This window comes from Elephas maximus, chromosome 1 (genome assembly GCF_024166365.1).
Source record: "Elephas maximus indicus isolate mEleMax1 chromosome 1, mEleMax1 primary haplotype, whole genome shotgun sequence".
In the NCBI taxonomy this organism is placed as follows: domain Eukaryota; kingdom Metazoa; phylum Chordata; class Mammalia; order Proboscidea; family Elephantidae; genus Elephas; species Elephas maximus.
In genome coordinates, this window is record NC_064819.1 from 25,685,437 (window position 1) to 25,706,176 (window position 20,740).

The 20,740-nt window shown below is 38.3% G+C and overlaps 1 protein-coding gene across 1 annotated transcript in view; it reads right to left on the minus strand.

Annotated features, from left to right (window-relative positions):
- Window positions 1–291: 291 nt before the first annotated feature.
- Window positions 292–20,740, minus strand: part of TPRG1 (tumor protein p63 regulated 1) — a 173,029-nt gene continuing 152,580 nt past the window's right edge. The window contains exons 5-6 of the mRNA XM_049880501.1: window positions 14,558–14,711; window positions 292–2,090 (exon numbers count right to left, since the gene is read on the minus strand). Of these exons, the coding sequence (XP_049736458.1) occupies window positions 1,896–2,090; window positions 14,558–14,711 (349 nt within the window). The 3' untranslated portion in view covers window positions 292–1,895. The remainder of the gene's footprint in view (window positions 2,091–14,557; window positions 14,712–20,740) is intronic.

Consider the following 20,740-nt stretch of genomic DNA (forward strand, 5'->3'; position numbering starts at 1 on the left):
AGGGGAAAAAAAATTATTATAATATTTAGGACTTGTGTTCAATATCCAAAAGGTTCTTTCCAAAAGAAACTAAAAATTACATTAAAATGAGAACTGAAAAGAAAAGAATCTTAAAGACATGAGAAAATCTCATGGGTTGTTCAAAATTAGACTTAAGTGTGAGAAGAAACAAAGAAGAAATAAGAGGGAAAAATCAATGAGAACAGAGTGAGTTAGGGCAGCATTTTTGAAACCATGTTCATCATTGTCTTAGTTATCTAGTGCTGTTATAACAGAAATACCACAAATGGATGGCTTTAACAAAGAGAAGTTTATTCTCTCACAGTCGAGTAGGCTACAAGTCCAAATTCAGGGGATCAGCTCCAGGGGAAGGCTTTCTCTTTCTGTTGGCTCTGGAGAAAGGTCCTTGTAATGCATTGGCCTTGCCTTGGTCTGGGAGCATCTCAGCACAGGAACCTGAGGTCTAAAGGATGCGCTCTGCTTCTGGTGCTCTTTTCTTGGTGTTATGGGGTCCCCAACTCTCTGCTTACTTCCCTTTCCTTATATCTCTTGAAAGACAAAAGGTGGTATAGGCCACACCCTGGGGAAACTTCCTTACATTGGATCAGGGATGCGGCCAGGTAAGAGTGTTATAATCCCACTCTAATCCTCTTTAACATAAAATTACAATCACAAAATGGAGGACAACCACAGAATACTGGGAATCATGGCCTAACCAAGTTAATACATACATTTGGGGGGGGCGGCATAACTCAATCAGTGACACTCATAATTCTCTCTGGTCCATAGAATCCCGTGGGTGCAGCTCTGAGACCTAAAATGAGAGGAGGTCAGTGCATTCCCATCTCAATATCAACCACGGTGGCTCTACTTCTTTTACATATTGGGCTTCTACAACAGATTTCACTTGAAGAAAAGGGTATGCTATTGAAAAACAATGTTTGGACAAAAACTGCAAAAGGAAATGAGCCACTGAAAGTTCTCAATCAGATAGTGATATACTCGAATTGTTTTTAAGAATCCGGCAACCAGGTGCAGGATGGATTGGAACAGGGTCAACTTTGGAGCAGGAATCTGGATTAAATGGCTGTGATAATAATCCAGGTGAACAATAATTTAAAAACTTGGCCTGAGAACATAGTTGTGAAAATAGAAAGGAGAAAAATGAAGTGAACAATTTTGAAAGAAAAATCAACTTGAAGTTCGACATCTATGCATTGGGGTACAGTGCTAAGCCACATGTAGATGTGTCATTACGTGGTGTATTTTGCAAAGGATCTGAAGAACTCATAACTGATCAATTTCAAGGATAGATGACTGGGACCATAAAAATGCCACAGAGAACTCCAGGGTTTTGAAGATGTTGAATGTGAAGGCCACTGGGACACTGACAGGGAGATGACCAGCAACAGAAATGCAAAGCTGAATCTGAGAAGAAATATTAGGGATGACAATGTGTATTTGGAAGTCATCCCCATTAGGGTGGTGGCTAAAATAATAGAGGAGGGAGACCAATGGGAGAGAAAATCATGATCAGAGGGCTGAAGACCAAGACTGGAAAAATGCCTCCTCTTAAATAACAGGAAGAATAAATATTTTCCTATGGGGTCTGCCCTGGGTTTATGATCAGGCATCATTTGATAACATTATTTGATGGGTTCGGCTTATTTTTTGGTTTTAAGGAAATTTGATCATTTTAATATGAAGTCTGAAGCGATTATCTATCAGCCCAAGCAAACTCTGAAAGCTTCTGAGATACTAAATATTAAAAATCGTGTAATACTATTTAAAAGTAATTAGAGATTGTTGGAAAAAAGTCCAAAAATATAGTGAACTGAAATGGAATCTTTCATAATGACATATCCATGGGTGATGTACTTATACACCAAAAAGAGTCAAAAACCAATACTCCCACGGGCAAGGGAATAGCCAAGTTTGTTACGGTTTCCAATGAATGACATCAGCCCCGTGTAGGTCTCAATCAAAATGGGTTCAGTTGACACCATCAGTTCCTTTTTACTTCCAGATCCTGTGGCATTCCTGTGGGCATTCTGGATAGCTGGAACAAGTTTAGATGTAAACTCAGACAACTAAAGAGAAAAAGGAGAAGCACAGAGTTAGTGAACACAGAGTAGGTTCAGGGACCCCCAGCCAGCCCTCTGAAAGGTAGACCATGCTCCTGGTGCTGCAGTGCATCAGTTATTTTCACTTCTTAAACCAAAATCATTTCTCAGAATAGTTAACATCGCTTCTGTTAGTCTTTTAATAAATGAGTCTATTAATTACGTACATAATAAAATGATCTGCCTTGTTTATTTTTGTTATGGATTCATAATTTGTACAACAATTAAGGAGTCAGTTCAACAAATATTTACCAATAGTCTATTATGAATCAGACACCTGTTGAGTGCTGCAGAATATTTAAAGACAAGTAAGAAATAGTTTTTGCCCTCAAAGACGTGATACTGTAATAGAGAATCTAAGAAATGAACGTGTAACCATTACACAAATTTCACTAAAATAAGCAGTAAAAGAGAAACACAGCCTGATAAAGGGGCACAGAAAAGGGAGAAATCATACTTGGTTAGGGGATCAGTAATGGTTTCAAAAAGGAGACTCTTGAGACAATCCTTAAAGGATTAATAGAATTTTAAATAGTAGGAATAGTGTTAGGGAAGGCCTAGTACACATCTTTTTTTTTTTTTTTTCTTTTTTTAGCTCAGCATCATTTCCACCATTTGAAATTCTTTTTCTTAAGAGTGCCTCGATTTTCCTTTGAACAACCATCCTCTTCCTCTTAGTTCATGAGTTTTAAATAGAGCCTCTTCAGCACATGACTCAGGCCTACCCAATCAGAAGAATCCATTCTCATAATGTGGATTGGTTCAAGTACAGGCACGTGACCGATGTGGTTGTCAAACTGAAAAAATATAAGCCTGCTGCTACTCATGGTCATTTTTGCCACACATAGTGAAAACCTGACTGAGAATGAAGCCAACAAAGATGAAAGAAGTAGACACAGAAATAGATGAACTCCTGTCAAAACCATTTGAATTACTAGATCAGCCCGCTCCTGCACTTATAAGTTAACTGAACCAAAAACTTCCTTCTTTTGGTTAAGACAGAGTTGAACTGGATGTCTTTATTTGCCATTAAAAGAGGTGGGTAATTCATGGAGCATTCCAAACAAAGATATAAACGAAGATATGAATTAGAAAAGCTGATATCGTTGTAATTCCAGTAACTCTTTCCCATCCATTATTTCATTTTCTACCCTACCACATAGGTAGGTAAATATCATTAATTCCTGATTAAAAACCAAAGATCATAGAAGATAAATGAGTTACCCACAGTCACTGGGCTTTCAGCATTGTGGTAAAAAGAAACATTAGGAAAAAGGGATTACACACAGTGAAAATCAAATGTTTCCTAGGAAACTGGCTCACTAATCTAAATTAAAAACCTTAGAGTTCATTTCAAGTTCAGTGCAAATTATTAAGCATCTTTTATAAAGGGACCTTTGTTCTCCCCAATTCTCTGCAAGGAAGCCAGTTTTTGCTTTAAGGGATTAACACAAGAGTTTCTGTTTGTGATGATTCAATGATTCCCAATAGGAGAAGCCTGCAGTTCTTCACCATAATCCAAATTTTCCAAATAGATTTTATTGTGGATTCTTATTTTATATGGAAATGCCCTTTGGCCTGAGTGTGCCTATCAGTAAGGAAAAAAAGTTATAAAATTTAAAATAAATCTATCATTACTATTTGACCTAACACATAAACAAAAATAACCTCATACAAATGAAACTTCTGCAATTGGCTAGCTGTGTAACATCAGAAAACTCACTTCCCCCTTTTGAGCCTCAGTTTCCCCTTCTGAATAAAAAGCATTGAAATCTATGGCCTTTAAGATAATATCAAGGACCCCTGGAGGTGCAAGCCATTTTTAATCAGCTGCTAACCCAAAGTTTGGTGGTTTGAACACACGCAGCGGCTCTGCAGAAGAAAAGACCTGGCAAACTGCTTCAAAAAAGATTACAACCAAAAAAATTCTATGGAAAGTTCTACTCTTTAACACATGGAGCTCCCATGAGTCGGGGACTGAATCAACGGCAACCAACAAGATATCAGAAGTAAAAAATTTAGTGACTTTGATAATGAAACAACATAAAGTTTATTAGAGTACTTATATATCAGTGGATTTTCAAAATAAACTAAGGTATTGCTCCCTCTCCACTTTTCTTCCAAGTAATATTTACCTAATTACATAATATCAAAACATTAACTTAAAAAATAGACTCCCATCCCACTGAGGCAAAAGAATCTAACAGCAGGTAAGGTGTTGCTTGTTCTCCATGAGTCTCAGTTTATAGCAGCAAAGAGGGACTGATAGCAGCTCCCGTCACTTGTTCCTGACCCAGCACCTTCTGTGAGACCATGGCAGGAATTTAAGTTTTGGTGACAAGGAATGAAACAAACTACTGTCACATATCCCAGTGTCTTAGACATCTAGTGCTGCTGTAACAGAAATACCCAAGTGGATGGCTTTAACAAAGAGAAATTTATTCTCTCACAGTCTAGTAGGCTACAAGTCCAAATTCAGGGTGCCAGCTCCAAGGGAAGGCCTTCTCTCTCTGTCGGCTCTGGAGGAAGGTCCTTGCCATTAGTTTTCTCTTGGTCTGGGAGCATCTCAGAGCAGGAATCTCTGGTCCAAAGGATGTGCTCTGCTCCCAGCACTGCTTTCTTGGTGGTATGAGGTTCTCCTGTCTCTCTGCTGGCTTCTCTCCTTTATAGCTCAAAAGAGATTAGCTTAAGACACTACCTAATCTCATAGACCTCATCAATATAACTGCTGCTAATCCATTTTATTACATCATAGTAATAGGATTTACAACATACAGGGAAATCACATCAGAAGATAAAATGGTAGACAATCATACAATCATCCAAGGGAATCATGACCTAGCCAAGTTGACAGATATTTTGGGGGGATACAATTCAATCCATGACACCTATGATTACTAGACTAAAACACTTGTGTGAAGGATAGTCTTCCTTTCAATGAACTCCACCAAGTACTTTAGTTGATTGGGTAAGACAAGCAGAAAGAAAAGTTTACTTTCAGCTTCCGGAAGAGAACAAAAAAGGAGGAATAAATCAATGATAAAATTAATGATACAGACCTTTAAACCCTGTGCTTTAAAATCATGGAATCTCAAGATCAGGAGTGATCTTAAAGTTTATCAATTCCAACCACACATCTAGAGTTTTGACAGACCTTGTCACATCCTCACCAAGAAGTTCCACCCCTCTACATGGAACATATAGGAAGTCTTCTCCATCTCTGTGTGCGGTGGGGTAAATGCTTTGGATTAGTGTATTTTTTTTTTTTGCAAATAATGTGCCAACATATGTAACACATGGAAAAGATGAAATTAAGTAAAACAGTTCTGTTGTGGCATGCCCGTACATATACCACATATGTCTCTTGACATTTCTAGAAGTGAATTTCGGCTTCCTTTACCTGTCCTCCCATATAACAGGTAAATCATATCATTCTGTTCATTTTCTTTCATTCTGTTCATTTTGTTTAATATCCTGTTTATGTGTATAAAAATAGTCTGGAAATATTACTTTTGATCATAATTTTATAATAAAGGTATAAGCCTTGGTCAAAAAGTCATAGATCAAGTTCGGTAGTTCCCCAGTAATTGCAAAATAAAAATCAAAGCTGTTTATTTGTTTATATTAAGTTGATAATTATAGTGCCTTAGCTTAACAGTTGAATTCAAATATGAAAACATTATCATATTGTCTTAAGTGAAACCATTAGGTTATGTTAAGTCTGCTTATTTCATAGTTTAATTATGTTTTCTTAACCCTGGTGGGGGAGTAGTCAAAAGCTACAACTGCTAACCAAAATGTCAGCAGTTTGAATCCACCAGGTGCTCCTTGGAAACCCTATATGGGGCAGTTCTACTCTGTCCTATATGGTTGCTATGAGTCAACTCGATGGCAATAGGTTTTTAGCATCAATTGAAGTCAATAACATGTAAAAAAAAAATTGGCATAGCACACATGAAAATAACACGAGGGGTTGCACGGTTGGCAAAAAAAAAACGTATAACACACATATTATTTGCAAAAATTGTGGTAGATGCAGAGAACCAGATGTGTTTCCTTGCCCTAGCAGCTACTGGTGGTGAACCCTTGGACACATCATGAGACCCTGGCCTAGGTCCTGGAACAAAGAGAAAATTAAGAGGAAAAAACTGGTAAAATTAGAATAACATCTGGTGCTTAGCTACTAGTACTGTACCAATGCTAGCTTCCTGACTTTGATAACTGCATTAACCTCTGGTAAGTTGTAAACATTAGGGGAAGCTGGATGAAGGGTATATAAAAAAAAAAAAAAAAAAATTCAGCCATGTTTCAATATGTCTAAAGCTATTTCAAAATAAAGTTGTTTTTAAAAGCTAGATTAAAAAACATCCTGGATATTAGTTTCCCAAGATTGTTGACATTTTCCAAGTAATCAAGAAAAACCTTTCTTAAAAAAAATAAACAACATTGCTAACTTGTTTCTTCTATCTCTATGTTAAATATAAAGCCTATATCAAAATTATACAAGCATGGGTGAATTTTCATCAAGAATGTGCTTTCTGACATAAATTCACGAAGATAATTTGATTCATTGAAGAATTTTCTCTGCAATATAGTGAAATATTTTTTAAAATTTGCCACTGGGTGGATTCTTTTCTATGCAGCATTTATAATAACAAATTTTATTTTTATTTCAATTTAGCCATTATGAGTTTTCTTCTGAGGATATTATTCCTAACACGATTATTTTCCTGAGTGTGGTTTTAGCCATTAATTCAATTTTGTGCCTATTAGCTCAAGAACTACTTTCCCAGGCCAAATTTTTTTAATACTAACATCAGAAATATCATGTGAATTTTCAGTTTGTTTACCATCCATAGAAGTTTACCAACTGCCATCTTAGTTTGAGCTGCTTTTACTTTTTGCGTGTATATGAATTATTTCTACCAGTATTAGTACTGTGAACTGACTCCATGTGTCACTAACAGAAGAAAGAACATCTAAATTTATTCAAGAAATATTGATTAAGCATCTGCACTGTGTTCTAAGTTCTATGATAGACAGGCAAGGATCCTGCTCTAGCAGAGCTTACAGTCTAGTGGTAGCAGACCAAGTAAAAACAGATACACACAATTTCGATAATGATAAATTCTGGGAGGAAAATGAAGTGTGAAAAAGGGATAAAAAGCAGCAGGAGCAAATGTTACTTTACATTGCATAGTGGGGGCAGGTCTTTCTAAGGAGGTAAAAATTGAGCTGAGGCCTAAATGATGAAAAGAAACCAGTCATGAAAGAGTAGGAAGAAATATTTCAGGCAGAAAAACAGTACCCTCAAAGGCTGTGAGGTAGGGATGATCTTAGCTTATTCAAGGAACAAGGAAAATTCCTATAAGGCTGAGGTAAAATGATCAAAACCTCTTTGAACTTTATCATTCCTTTTCCATAAGATAAGGCTATAAATAACATTAAACTCATAGGCTGGGTATAAAGAGCAAATGAAATAAAAGGTTTGTATATGAGCTACGTGTGTGTGTTTGTGCTGTGGGAGGATTTGGGGAAATGAAATGAGATTAGGCTGGAAATATAAATGGAAGCTATTGTGAAGGGTGCAAAGGAAGCCTATGGCAAATAATCAATACACATTAATTGTTATTACCGTCATCAACAGCATCATCGTTGTCATAATCAAATCATCATCTCCTAAAGGTCAAAATGCAATAATCAGGATGCCTTTTTCATAGATTAATGAATATTTGTCAAATTGGATTATTGAATACCTCCTCAGTCTGATCATAAGCTTCATTTCATGAGACTCCTCAAAGTGAAGGGAAAAAAGAAAAAAGTTGACACTATTTCATACTCAGTGAACTTGACATTTCATTAGAGTCAGATACACTTCATTCCCAGTCTTTTCTGGGAGTCCTATAAAAGGAGGAGGGGTCAGGAAGACTGAGAAACAAGCAGTGCATTGAAGGAGAGGCAGACAAAAGGCCAAGTTACCGAGTTGGCTCTTGAACATTTTAAACACCTGAACTCAATCTGTGTGACAGGAACGTGCTGTCATTTGATATGAATGCCACTAGCAACATACTTTTTCTAAAAGCTTTTATGCACCCACCCCTGGCTCCCTCCTTTATTCCAGTCTCAAAAATGGAGGGTCAAGTTATAACAACTCAGGTTACATAGGGGCTGTGTGTTACTTAGGATAAAGCCTAGCAGTGCGTGTGGGGGGCGGGAGGGAGAAGTGAGGGTGTTGCTCCTTGACTTTACAGCAATTATTTACCAGCTGAGTGCCTGGGGCCCCTGGATTGCTTCAGGTGCTGATTGCCAGCAGTTCACTGCCTGGAGTCTCAGTTTTCCTTGGTATAGCCTTTGGTTGCTTCCTGTTTACACTGGGTAAAAAGGGACTAGATTTCATGCCTGTAGGCCCACATTCCTCTGCTGAGCAGGTTTTCCAAGGCTTCAGGCTACAGGTTTCAACCTGGATGTGTAGGGAGTGAAGCATGCTGGATAAAGGGCTAGTCCGTCCATAACCCAACACTAGAAACCACTTGGGCAGTCACATAGCTGGACTGAATGTATTTACCATCCTCATACGTTTTAATTGGAATTGTCCTTAAGTTCAGGTGTTTAGAGAAAAGAAAAAAAAGGACAAGGAAGAAGCTTTTTTTTTTTTTTCCTGCACAAAAGAAATTTCTACACTTTCTAATTTTCCGTCTTCATCCTATCCTACACCCCCAACCCTTCCCTCCCAACCCACACACACAAATACACACATACACACTCACATACACTTAAAACACCAGCTAAACTCATTTATTCTTTATCCAAGAACATTTCAGATGACTTTGTAACTTGCAGTTTTTAAATACACTTATTGTACTGAAAATGTCTTTCCACTTTCTTCCCTGGAAAAATCACTCATACGTTGAGCATCATATCAAATGTCACCAGACCTGTTAACTTTTGGACTTACCAGCTCCCTCCTCTTGGCTCCCACAACATATTGTCAATCCCTTTACTTTCAGTTGCTGCACATTAAATTACAATTTGCTGATTACCTTTCTGCCTTTCCCTGTACACCCATAAGCATTTGGAGATGAGACACTGTTGTATTCTACTTGGTGTTCCATATTCCTAGCTTACTGTCTGGTCTGTTGTACTCAATGCCAGGTAAGTACTCAATAAATAGGTGTTAAATTGATGTGAAGGTAAACTAAGGGGCTAAGGATATGAAGTTAAATTTGATTGCTAAAATATTATTGGTCCATATTCATATATCGCTTGAAGAAAAGGGTAAAATGCCAAGAAAATAAAAATGGTTGATCTGTAGATCACTTTGATTTGGCTGCGGAGCTTCCATGATCCACTCAATATTATTCACCAGTTCTGGGTTTAGTCACTAGTTCCTCCCAGTGGGACACTACATCCACTCCAGGAACCCAATAAGGCAACTGACAGAAAAGATGAGATAAGGTTACAAGTTGCAAAATATAAAGTAGATGAAACAAGTGGGGATAATTGAGCCTGGTTTTTGATCAAATATAATCACACACACACACCCCTACAGTTCCTTCAGGTTTGCACCTATTTTCTGGAATTAATCAATCTAAGTGCCCTTATGTTTAAAATGGAAATAGCTATTCCAAACTCACAAGGTTTTTGTTAGAATCCAATAACTTGAATTACATGAAAATATGTAAACTATAATTAATAAATATAAGATATAATTATATGAGAGTACTTGGGATTATTTTTATGTCCTGTAATAATAAATAAAAAGAATGCCAAGGAAAATATTAATTTTACAACTGTTTTATATGAGCAATACAATGTATGAGCACAGATTGGAAAGTGCTGGTGAGGCTGAGAGGTAAGCAAGACTCTCTGGGACTAGGCCATTTGACAACGATATTTGGCAGATTGTGAGTGGTATAGTTAGTGAGGTGGAAAAAAGGAAAAATAATGCATTTTGATATAGTAAACATTGTATAAATTGTGTGAATAGACTTTGATATCATATAAACTTGGATTTGAATGCAATCGTGACCATTAAAGCTCTTTCTTTGGGTACCTTCCTGACCAGTCAATCCCATGGCTCACTTCAACCCAATGTTACATATCTAAAAGCTGTATCACCAGCACAGATTTCGTTCTTGCAATTCAGACCTAAGTTTCTCATTGTCTAATAGTCAAATCCACCATAGCTATGTATGATGGGCATTTCAAACTCAACATGTCCAAAACCAAACTTTCAAACCTACTCATCTTTTAGTTTTCACCATTCGGGTTAATGGAATTGCCATGTACCTAAGCCAGAAACCATGTAGTCTTTGACTACTTGCTCTCCTTTCCTTTCTACATGCTATACTTGGAGCCCTGGTGGCTCAGTGGTTAAGACCTAGGCTGCTAACTGAAGGGTCAGCAATTCAAATCCACCAGCCACTCCTTGGAAACCCTGGGGGCAGTTCAATTCTGTCCTATAGGGTCGCTATGAGTTGGAATCAACACAATGGCAAAGATTTTTTTTGTCCATAGGTTATTTACTGTCATTAGTTGTACAGACTGAATATATCAAACATACTTCATCTTCTCTCCATTTCTATGACCCCTTACTTTATTTAGACCCTTATATTAAGAACCAATTATTTTTTGCTTTGAATTTTTGCTGATACCATGTGTTTTCATTAACAGAAGCATGCTGAATTACAGAGTGTGTCTGAATTTTTGGTAGGTAGCATGGATTTTTTTTTTTTTCTTATCCCCTCCCACAAACTTACCCTTAGAGCCAAGTGGGACATATTTTGTCCCACAAATTCAACCCCCATGGTCCCCCCCAGAGTGCACTGGGACATAAGTGTACCACATAAAAAAATTCAAAATTTCCTTTGTTCCTACGAAAATGCACACACCTCATACGATACCTTGTAAAAACAGTACTTTGCAGCACACACCCGTTTCTTTGGTTTCAAACAGTCATAAAGGCCCCCACACACATTGTCAGTGGGAAAGCAGCTACCCAATAAACCTGAGAGACGGAATATATTGGTGGGTAACCGTATATCCCAATGGTCAAGATCGGGTTATCTATGTTATTAAAATGATGATGGGGAATAAATAAAATTAAACTCCTGCTAAACTGAATTACTTTTTCCAAGAACACTTCAGATTTCTTCATGTACCTCCACTGCTTTCTACTGGGTCCAAACTTCTGTTGTAGTCCTTTAGCACGAACTTTTAAATACTTGCATTTTAACCTAATTCCGCTATTAAACAATGCCTTCTAGAAATATAAGAATTTTATCTCATTTATATCTGTATCCTCATAAGCAATCATAATACCTGCATATTTTAGATATTGGAAAATGCTTGTTGAATAAAAGGATTCCATGTGCTGTAGAAGAAAAGACTCTAACAGTAAGCTTGAATTTTAGAAAGAACTTTTTTTAGATAATAAGTTCTTCCATTAGATTGTAATGTAATGATTGTGTGTAATTCGAAGCCACATGATCCTCTTCCTTGTGCTACAATAGATTTGTTACATTGAATTAAATAACTCAGGTATTTGACTTAGTTATGCATTGGCCCCTTATTCCACTACCTCTTCTTATTTCATTCAGCGTGGAGATGGAAAGTCACTTTATATCACCATTTTAAAGTCTTATGTTATGCCAAAATATTCACATAAAAGGGATTCTAGATCCCCAGAATTATCTTTCTTCTTATTTATTCTTTTACACTAATATCACTGGGTCTTGATCAAAGCCCATCTTGGAAAGTGTCCTGAACACAAATACTATTGTAACATAAAAACCAACAACAAAAGAGAAACTAAAATTCAAAGAACTGGATCAAAGTATTCATCATCTCACATCCCAGATATAGACGACTTGTTTTTCTAGAGAGCTGGGCCAGAAGAAAAGCTTTACAGGAAATACACTTAACAGACCCACAAAGTAGTTCGATTAAAGACCAATCGACCAACTAATGGACCATCTATCATGTGCGCATGCGAACGTACATACACACAGACATACACACCTGCCATAAAATTTCTGTTTTAGCCTTGGCCAACATGAAGGCAAGAGCAAAATTTAATGTTCCAGTCTAGAAACTATATTCATGGGTATCTGAGGAAAAATTATTCTGTTCTCTCCAGTACTTTTGTGGTTTTCATCTTAGCCCAAGAAGTGATGGATGTAATCACCAAGGCAGTTGGCATTTATTTTGACTTATAATAAATGCAATTACTATTAATTCAAGCAGGTTTATTATTTTAATGGCTTGAAGCAGACTTTCATTAAAGGAGAGAAATGTCTTTGGGAAAATACATTAAATCCTTTGGGATAGATTAATAGGTGTTAAGAAAATAAACAGGTAAACTGTTCTGTATTGCTAATAATAATAACAAAGAAAAGAATAAGAGTTTGGGGATGGGTGAGGGCAGGGTAGAAGAGAAGGAAGAGAGGATCAAGGAGCAATGTGTCATCATATTATAATAAGAACTTTTAAAAATGAGAATATCTGCTATTCATTTTAATTTGGGGACATGATTTTGTGGTAAACTCCTACTCTCTCTGTAGGCTCACATAAATGCCTTTGTATAAACACTATGCTGTTCTAATTGGTTTTCATTTTGTTTTGTTGACTTTGGGTGGTTAAAAGTGAAGCTAGGGACTGAGATTGATGCTTGGTTTGAGGTATTAGGAAAAAAGAGTATTATATCCAAAAACCAAAACCAAACCATTTGCCATCCAGTCGATGCCAACTCATAGCGACCCTATAGGACAGAATAGAACTGCCCCCATAGAGTTTCCAAGGAGCACCTGGTGGATTCAAACTGCCAACCTTTTGGTTAGCAGCCTTAGCTCTTAACCACTACACCACCAGAGTATTACATAGGGTATAGCAATGCAACCTATACACTGAACTAGTTTAGTGCCTGCAAAAGATTGGAGCCAAGGTAAACCATGAGACCATAAGCATCTGAGGACATTTGTATACTTCTTGAGAGGATACTTGGTTTTTCCTGGAAGCAGAATGGAGTTTAAGTCAACTGCACCTATATACAAACCTGTTGCCATTGAGTCATTCCAACTCATAGGACAGAGTAGAACTGCTCCATAAGGTTTTCAAGGAGCGCCTGGTGGATTCAAACTGCCAACATTTTGGTTAGCAGCCGTAGCTCTTAACCGCTATGCCACCAGGGTTATAGTAGGGGAAATTAAGACCTCATCTGGCCTCTAATCATACATCTTTCTCATCAAAGCTTTTTTGAGTCTAGGCGTCTTATCAATTTTAAATACTTTCTTACAAACATACACACGTGCATGAATAAGAAGTGTTTTAAATTAATACAAGCAATGTAATGTATACCATCAAACCCCAGAAGAACTTTAACATGCAGATTGCCCAGTAAGATTTTACAGCAAATAAAGAGATGTGCTATTCTAAAAGACAGAACATAAAGGTAAATACAGAAAGAACACAGAAGGCAAGAATTTCTAGGCCAATAAGCACACTCTTACGTGTATACTCGGTCTTGTTGAAAATACAAACTTTGGTCATTAATTACATTTCAGCTCTAATTATTTTACTTCCTGACAATTTAGTATATCTTTGCACTGCTTAAGCCTTCTTAAGGGAGATGAAAGATTAGTAAAGGTACCGTCTCTGCCACTGACAGATTTAAAATCTACTTAAGAGATGAGATTTAAAGACATAGAAATAATCTTAATCCCTTTACAGTTTGTGGGCATTTATATGCACATTATCCCATTTAACCCTATAATGGGCCAGGGAGGTAGGGAGGAAGGATGGTTTTCATTACCTCCATTTTAGAGGTGACAATATTGAGGCCCAGAGAGAGCAGTGACTTAATCAAACTTGACCAGAGAGCCATATTTGACTAAACACACTTCACATTATTCCATACTTCTTCCCTGAATAAAATAATTAGAATTGAATTATATACAGAAAAGTATGTACCTTGTAGGCAATGAACAGTCAGACAAAAGCAACTATTACAATTTGTTAACATTACACTAAGAGAAATTACCAAAGGGGAAAATGCATGATACGGTTAATGTAAATATTTTTATATATTTGCATATGTAAAAAGTTCCACTGTTTACTAAAAAAAGATTCTGCAAACCTATTAAAATTTGTGTCTATATAAACTCCTGGTTTTATCTTCCTGTTGTCTCTTTTTATTTAACGGTACATATTTTAAAAGTTCATGTTGTTGTTGTGTGCCATCGAGTCGATTCTGACTCATGGCAACCCTATAGGACAGAGGAGCACTGCCCCATAGGGTTTCCAAGGCGCAGCTAGTGGATTTGAACTGCCAACCTTTTGGTTAGCAGCCTGAGTTTTTAACCACTATGCCACCAGAGCTCAAATTCATAGCTTCTGTCAATGACTGTGACCTAAGAGATGCCCAAGTGGCTTCTTACCTTACAAATTTCTAGAAGCTTCTCACTGTTATCTTTCATAGGATGCTCAGCGAAAGTAGCATAAGGAACTTCAGTGGACCACGGGTTCCAGCGGGACAACAGGGACTGCTCCTCCACACTCCCCCAGTAGATTCTAAGGCCTTCTCCCTGTCTCCTAAAAGGAAGCAATTTCCCATTAGTTTAGCCAGCATAATACAGAAAGAAAGGGTAGGGAAGAAATGTAATATCTCAGTGAGCCTTTATATAAATGCCAAGGTAAGTGTCTCACCCTTAACTATGAATTGTTCCAGGGAATTCAGGAGGTGCAGAAAGAAAAAAAAAAAAAAGATGAATTTGGTTTTAAACATAGCAAGTTCAAGGTATTCTTGAGAATTCCATATGAAAACAGCTAGCTGGAAACGTCACTTTAGGGTTCAAGACAGAGGACAGAGCTAGAGATATGGATATTGATCCCATGCCCGTGTTCTGATGTTAAGAGTTAAAGAGAACGGGAAGAAGAGGGGTCAGAGTGGTAGAACAGGAACTGGAACAGCCGAGGTAGAAGAGAGTTTCAAGGAGAAAGGAGGGGACAACTATGAACGGAATCCATAAAGCAGTCAATGCAAGCATGTACTGACTCAGAAAGGACATGAGACTCCCCAGATGGAAGGCATGTATTATCCTTGAGAGGGATGGTGAGTGATTCAAAATGCCCTCTGATTGCAGCTTCTGTATCTCATGGTCCTCTATTTTCTGCACACATTCCGCCCAGTGAAATTGCAGCAACAAGCATGTCAAAGCACATGGGAAGACAGCCTCTTCCCACTAAATTCACAGTCCTGGCCCACAACAAGTGGAAGGCAACTACTATTGTATAGAGCCCAGATCAGGCCATCTAGTAAGCCCGAGTGCCAAGCAGAAGAAAATCAGCTTGGGAGTGGGAGAAGGGTGGTCCTGGCACAGGAGTGTGGTCACATTGAATAACAAAAACTATAATTTCTGTGGCCTCTTCTCTTGCATATGCCCACCAGAATTTATGGTTTGTGGTTTCAGACATCTCTAAATGCAAAGAGAGCCTAGAGGTTAAGCTCAGGTGCTTTGCATTAGACAAGCTTTAAAACTAAGTTGCCTGTAATTCTAGAGAGTCCCGTGGAACATCACAGAGGTCTCATCTCTTCTAGAAATTAAATCTTGGGATTTCTAGAATGAAAAACTGGAGCTTAATTGTGGTGCCTTCGCAAAGCTGTCACTTCCTGTATTAAGGAAGGATTCTTTTGGGAATACCATTACGGTTTCTCAATGTTTATTTGTGTAGAGATGTATATAAACAAAATCTCACACATGTATGCATATAACACTCTGTCCTCCCCAATTGGCTAGTCTTTGAGCTTCTTCTTAAAAAAGGGAAATTAGGAAAAAGACCTGGAACAGGCTCCTGCCCAGTTCTCATTTGAAAGTTGACACCTAATCTTTTTGTACTTAATCCTTTGCCAAAAAAAAAAAAAAAAGGAAAAGGAAAATATTGTGCATACCTCTGAAGTCCTCCTTCAAGCCCCCCACCTTCTCAGCTGCTGTACTGACATTTATCATCTCCCTTGTACTTTTCTTCATTTCTTTTTTTTTCTTGGTCTGGCAACAAACCCCAAACTCAATGAATATTCTGTGTGTGTAGATTAATGGAGTATTTTGGCTTGAGTCCATTAAAACAACTTGCACAATGAAATTATTTACTGCTTTGTATGTCAATTTATGTGTTGGGTGCAATTTTGTTTCTACCTAAAGGGGATGAAATTCTGCCAAGATAGCTTCTTTAATAAGTACACTTTATATTCCTCTGCCTTAAGGAAATTTAAAATAAAGTTAACCATCACAAAATTTAAGCATGAAATTCAGGAGGGCCCTTACTTCTAAATAACCAAGCACTTTGGACATGGCGATGACCTCTCTCAGTTGATGTAGTCTACTTCTAAATGTATACATTCATCCATACTTTCTTTCCTGAGCTCCAGATGTGATGTCTGGGAAGGTAAATCTAGAATCAAGTAGTCTTTCCAAACTGCTCCAAAACTAAGCTAGAGTTTATCAGGTCCTCCAGCAAAGGCCTTTACCTCAGAGTGCTGTGGAAGTCTATTATCCTCTCTTCTTTCAAGGGAAGTTATTGACATTTTGGATAATGTAGATGCCTTTTTAACTAGCAGTGCTCTATTAAATAGATACTTGTGTTCACCATGAGAGAAGTCGTGTGAGATAGCAGAGTGGAGTAGAAAGTACAACGAATTGGATGTCAGGTAATCCTGTGCTAAAGTCTTGGTTTTGACACTATGGGAAATTTCACTTCTCTTCCTGGGTCTCTGTTTCTCCATATGTTCTTTAAAGTGCTTCCATGTCATGACAGACCATAACCTCAGTAGTTCTGTGTCAATGGTGCGAACAGCTGTGGTCATGATGCTCCTGGCAAGGCAAGAACATACAGCACCCACAAAAAGCAGCTGGGTTATGGCTTCTTCAGTTTAGAGACATCAAATTAACACTTGTAATGAAAATGCACCCTCTGCTGCAAAGTCCAGTGATACTGATACGTGAAACATTGCCCTATCACTCCTGGGGCCTTAAGGCCTTACCACAGCATTTTACACACATGTCGAATTACAAAAGAGCCACTGTTTGGTAAAATGCAGTTAAGGGTGAGAGACTGTAAAATGTTCCAGCTAGAAAGGATCTTGGAAGCCATAGCCCAATGTCTGCTTTCTAGAGATAAGAAAACTAAGACTCACGAAGAACCGGTGCTTGCTCAAAGCATCACTACAGGACAAGGCTAAGCTCTCCCAGATCCTCATTTAGAGGGCTTTTCACCACTCTGGGCTATTTTTACAAAACACATTCCAAGTTAAACCCTGTCATTACACACAGTCTTATTTCCAGTAGACAGAGAGTTAAAAGAATTGCCCAAAAGAGCTTGTCATCTGTTATGGAGCAAAAAACTTGCTCAGAGATCCTAGCTAAAGGTCAGGAGGAAAATCTCTGTCTCAAAAAGAGCTCTAGATTTTTATAAATAAAAATACTGAATACTAATTATGAGATTGCAGGAAGATAAGGTAACACTGAAAGTCATGGAGAAAATTACAAATAAGTTGTGTGGTCAGGATAAGAGAGCTAGGTCTTTCTCACTAAGTTGTTAAGGTGAGGTTAATCACTGTGGAGGCAGAGTCCCAGCCAAGGATGCCAACACAAAATTGTCAAGCAAAGGAAAGGTCTGGCTGCTCTCATACTGAAACCAGGCACTGGGTTTAAACCCCAGCTTTCACTAGCTCTTTGTCTTTGGGCATGTCACACCACCTTTCTGATCTTTAGCTGAGAACAGTCCTGTGAGGAACAACAGGATATTGGATGATAAAATGTTTTCTGTGCTGAGGGGCACTGTCCAACTAGCAAATAGTGAATGCCTACTCTGCACCATGGTACCTACAACGTACTGTTAGCAACTTCATATTTTTTATTTTATCTAATCTTTACATTAATTTTTTTTTTATTATCTTTTTTGGTTGAAAAAGATGTAGTTAACAGTAAATAAAATAAAGGGTATGGCCAGAGTTAATCAGATCACCAAGTCAAGGACTCCTAGTAGAATGAAATAAAAAGGGGAAGGAGAAATACGAGGATTATTGAACGTAGACAAAACCAGAGAAACAAAACTTTAACACGGGAGAGCTGTTAGGATATTCTATGCTTGCCTTCACCTGCTGATAGCTCTTCCTTCACCTGATTCTAGGTCCTGGATACTTATGTGTTCAGCCCCAGGTTCCCATCAATGTTTAGATGTATAAATTTCTACTTCACCTTGAATACACCAGAAAGACTACCGTTCAGATAGCTTAACCCATCCTTTCAATTCTTTTTTCTTCAGACTTTTCTCACAGAAAAGTTAGAGGCAGAAAAAGGGCTTACTAAGGGATTAGAGTAAAAGAGAGTTTATAATAGTCAGATATTTTTAGGATCCTAAACTGGATGATTTGGAAGACCATTTAGAGACTAGTTTCCAACTCCTTTATTTTATAGTTGTATAAACTGAGGATTGGAGTTTTCATAGATCACAGTTCTTCCTTCAGCCATGTTAATTACATGTTCTGCTTACTGGCTCAGACTCAGAATTCAATCCAAACACAGATGTTAGCACAGTTGAAGGCCTAAGCAATTGCTACCTTAAACTTTCATAGAAGCCCAATGGAAGCTTTGCCTTCTACATTAAAAGGAAAGAAAAAAAAAAAAAAAGATGGTGAAGAGATGAGGCTTATACACCAGGAACTGCTCATGTAAGTGGAGAAGGAGCCAATCATAAAAAATAAACATGTTTTAGAACAAAAGGGAGCTCCAACTTGAATGTTGGGAAAACGTTCTTCAATGACAAGCTATGGAAGACAAGAAATCATTTCTGTCAGGAAGGACACCTCTCCACTGAAGTCACTTTTAGCTGAACTAGAACACATGCCGGCCAGCGACCAGTCTGGGTTCATTTTCTCCTTCCATCCAACCTTCTTTCTTCAAGGAGAAGCAACATGCCCTTCCTTTTGAATAGCAAGATAGCCAACTTCCTTTCCCTTGACGTCCCACTTTTCTTCCTGATCTTCACAGATTATCCACTGAGGCACTGAGGCACTAAACTACCTGGTCAAAGAACTCAGTAAAGACACCTAGCTCCCCAGCACAAGAAATGGTGGCTTTGATTATTACCTCCATCAGCTACACCTCCTCCCTTCTACTCATCTCAAATCTCAAAGCTCCACCACAGAACTAAAAACATAGCTCGAGGCACCAAGCTGAGATTTACGAGGAAGCACAGACATTAACTCTTGCTCTCAACACAGGGCGTGTGCCTGTAGGTATGGGTGAGCAAACAGAGGAAGGCCGTGCTGGGGAGGAGGGCGGGCAGCGATGGGCAGAGAGCAGCCCAGGACGACACAATATAGTTTCTTAATGTCTCCTTTTTCCCTACTTTACAGCCTGTATTGTTGAAAGGCAGGCCTTGTGGGCCCATGAAATGCTAGACCCTGGCTTATTTAATCTGGACAAAAGGGGGATGGAGTTGGCACCCTGGAGAGTATTCAATGCTCCTTTGCTCATTGAATGACCTCAGAAGAAATATTTTCCATGACAAGAACCCAAAAGACGCTGGCATGGAGTCAGACAATAAGATTTGCAGAATGTGTTTACATTCTCTCCATGTCCCCAGGCTGTTCCAAACCCAGCGGCAGGTGCTGCCTTTATCTGCTCTCTTTGCTCACCTGGCTCCCTCCCAGAAGTTTCTAAGGCCTTGGGCTCAGGGACATTAACCATTTCCTGACATGGGTACTCGTGAAATTCTACGAGCTGTATTACTTGTGGGGTGGGGAGTAAGTGATAAAGTAAAACAAAGCAATGTCCACAAAGAGAGAATTCAGGGCCAATGTGCTGCCATCGAGAGAACCTTGAGTGAGAGTTAGGAGGCCAGTATGCAAAGTCTGGGTCTGCCACTCACTTGCTGGGTAACTTTACTTCTCTCTCAGCTCCAAGGGCCCATCTATAAAACAGGGCAGTTGAACCAGATCATCTCTAGAGTTCTTTCTGCTCCAATAAATTAAGACCTGTGTTGAAAGACCAGAATAATTTGTGTTATACTGCTTAGACTAAAAGCCAAAGGATAATTTAAGGAATATGAGAACTTTTCAAAGGTCTGCTGGGATCTGATCTTTCTTCTCCTATTAAAAAAACCTCAAACCAAACCAGTTGCTGTCAGGTCAATTCTAACTCATAGTAGCCCTAGGGGACAGAGTAGAACTGCCCTATAGGTATTCCAAGGAGTAGCTGGTGGATTTGAACAGCCAACCTTTTGATTAGCAGCCAAATGCTTAACCACTGTGACACCAGGGCCCCAGTACTAACGAAGAATGACCCTGTTGAGCTTCCGAGATTGGATGAGATTGGACGTGAGGATTAATTATCTTAAACTATAGAAAAAAAAGACCTGGGGTTAAACCAAAAGCAAAGCTCAGAAAGTGTGGGTGAATAATTACCAAAAGGGTTATTAAGAAAAGTTATTGAATCTCCCAGACTGAAAGTCTTTAAAAGTAGAAAGTTACGTGCTTAGGAAACTTTAGATGCTGTTGTGCCAGAGGTGGTGGTGTTCAGGGCTGAGGTTTAGAAATACTAAGTGTTCAACCTAAGATTTCG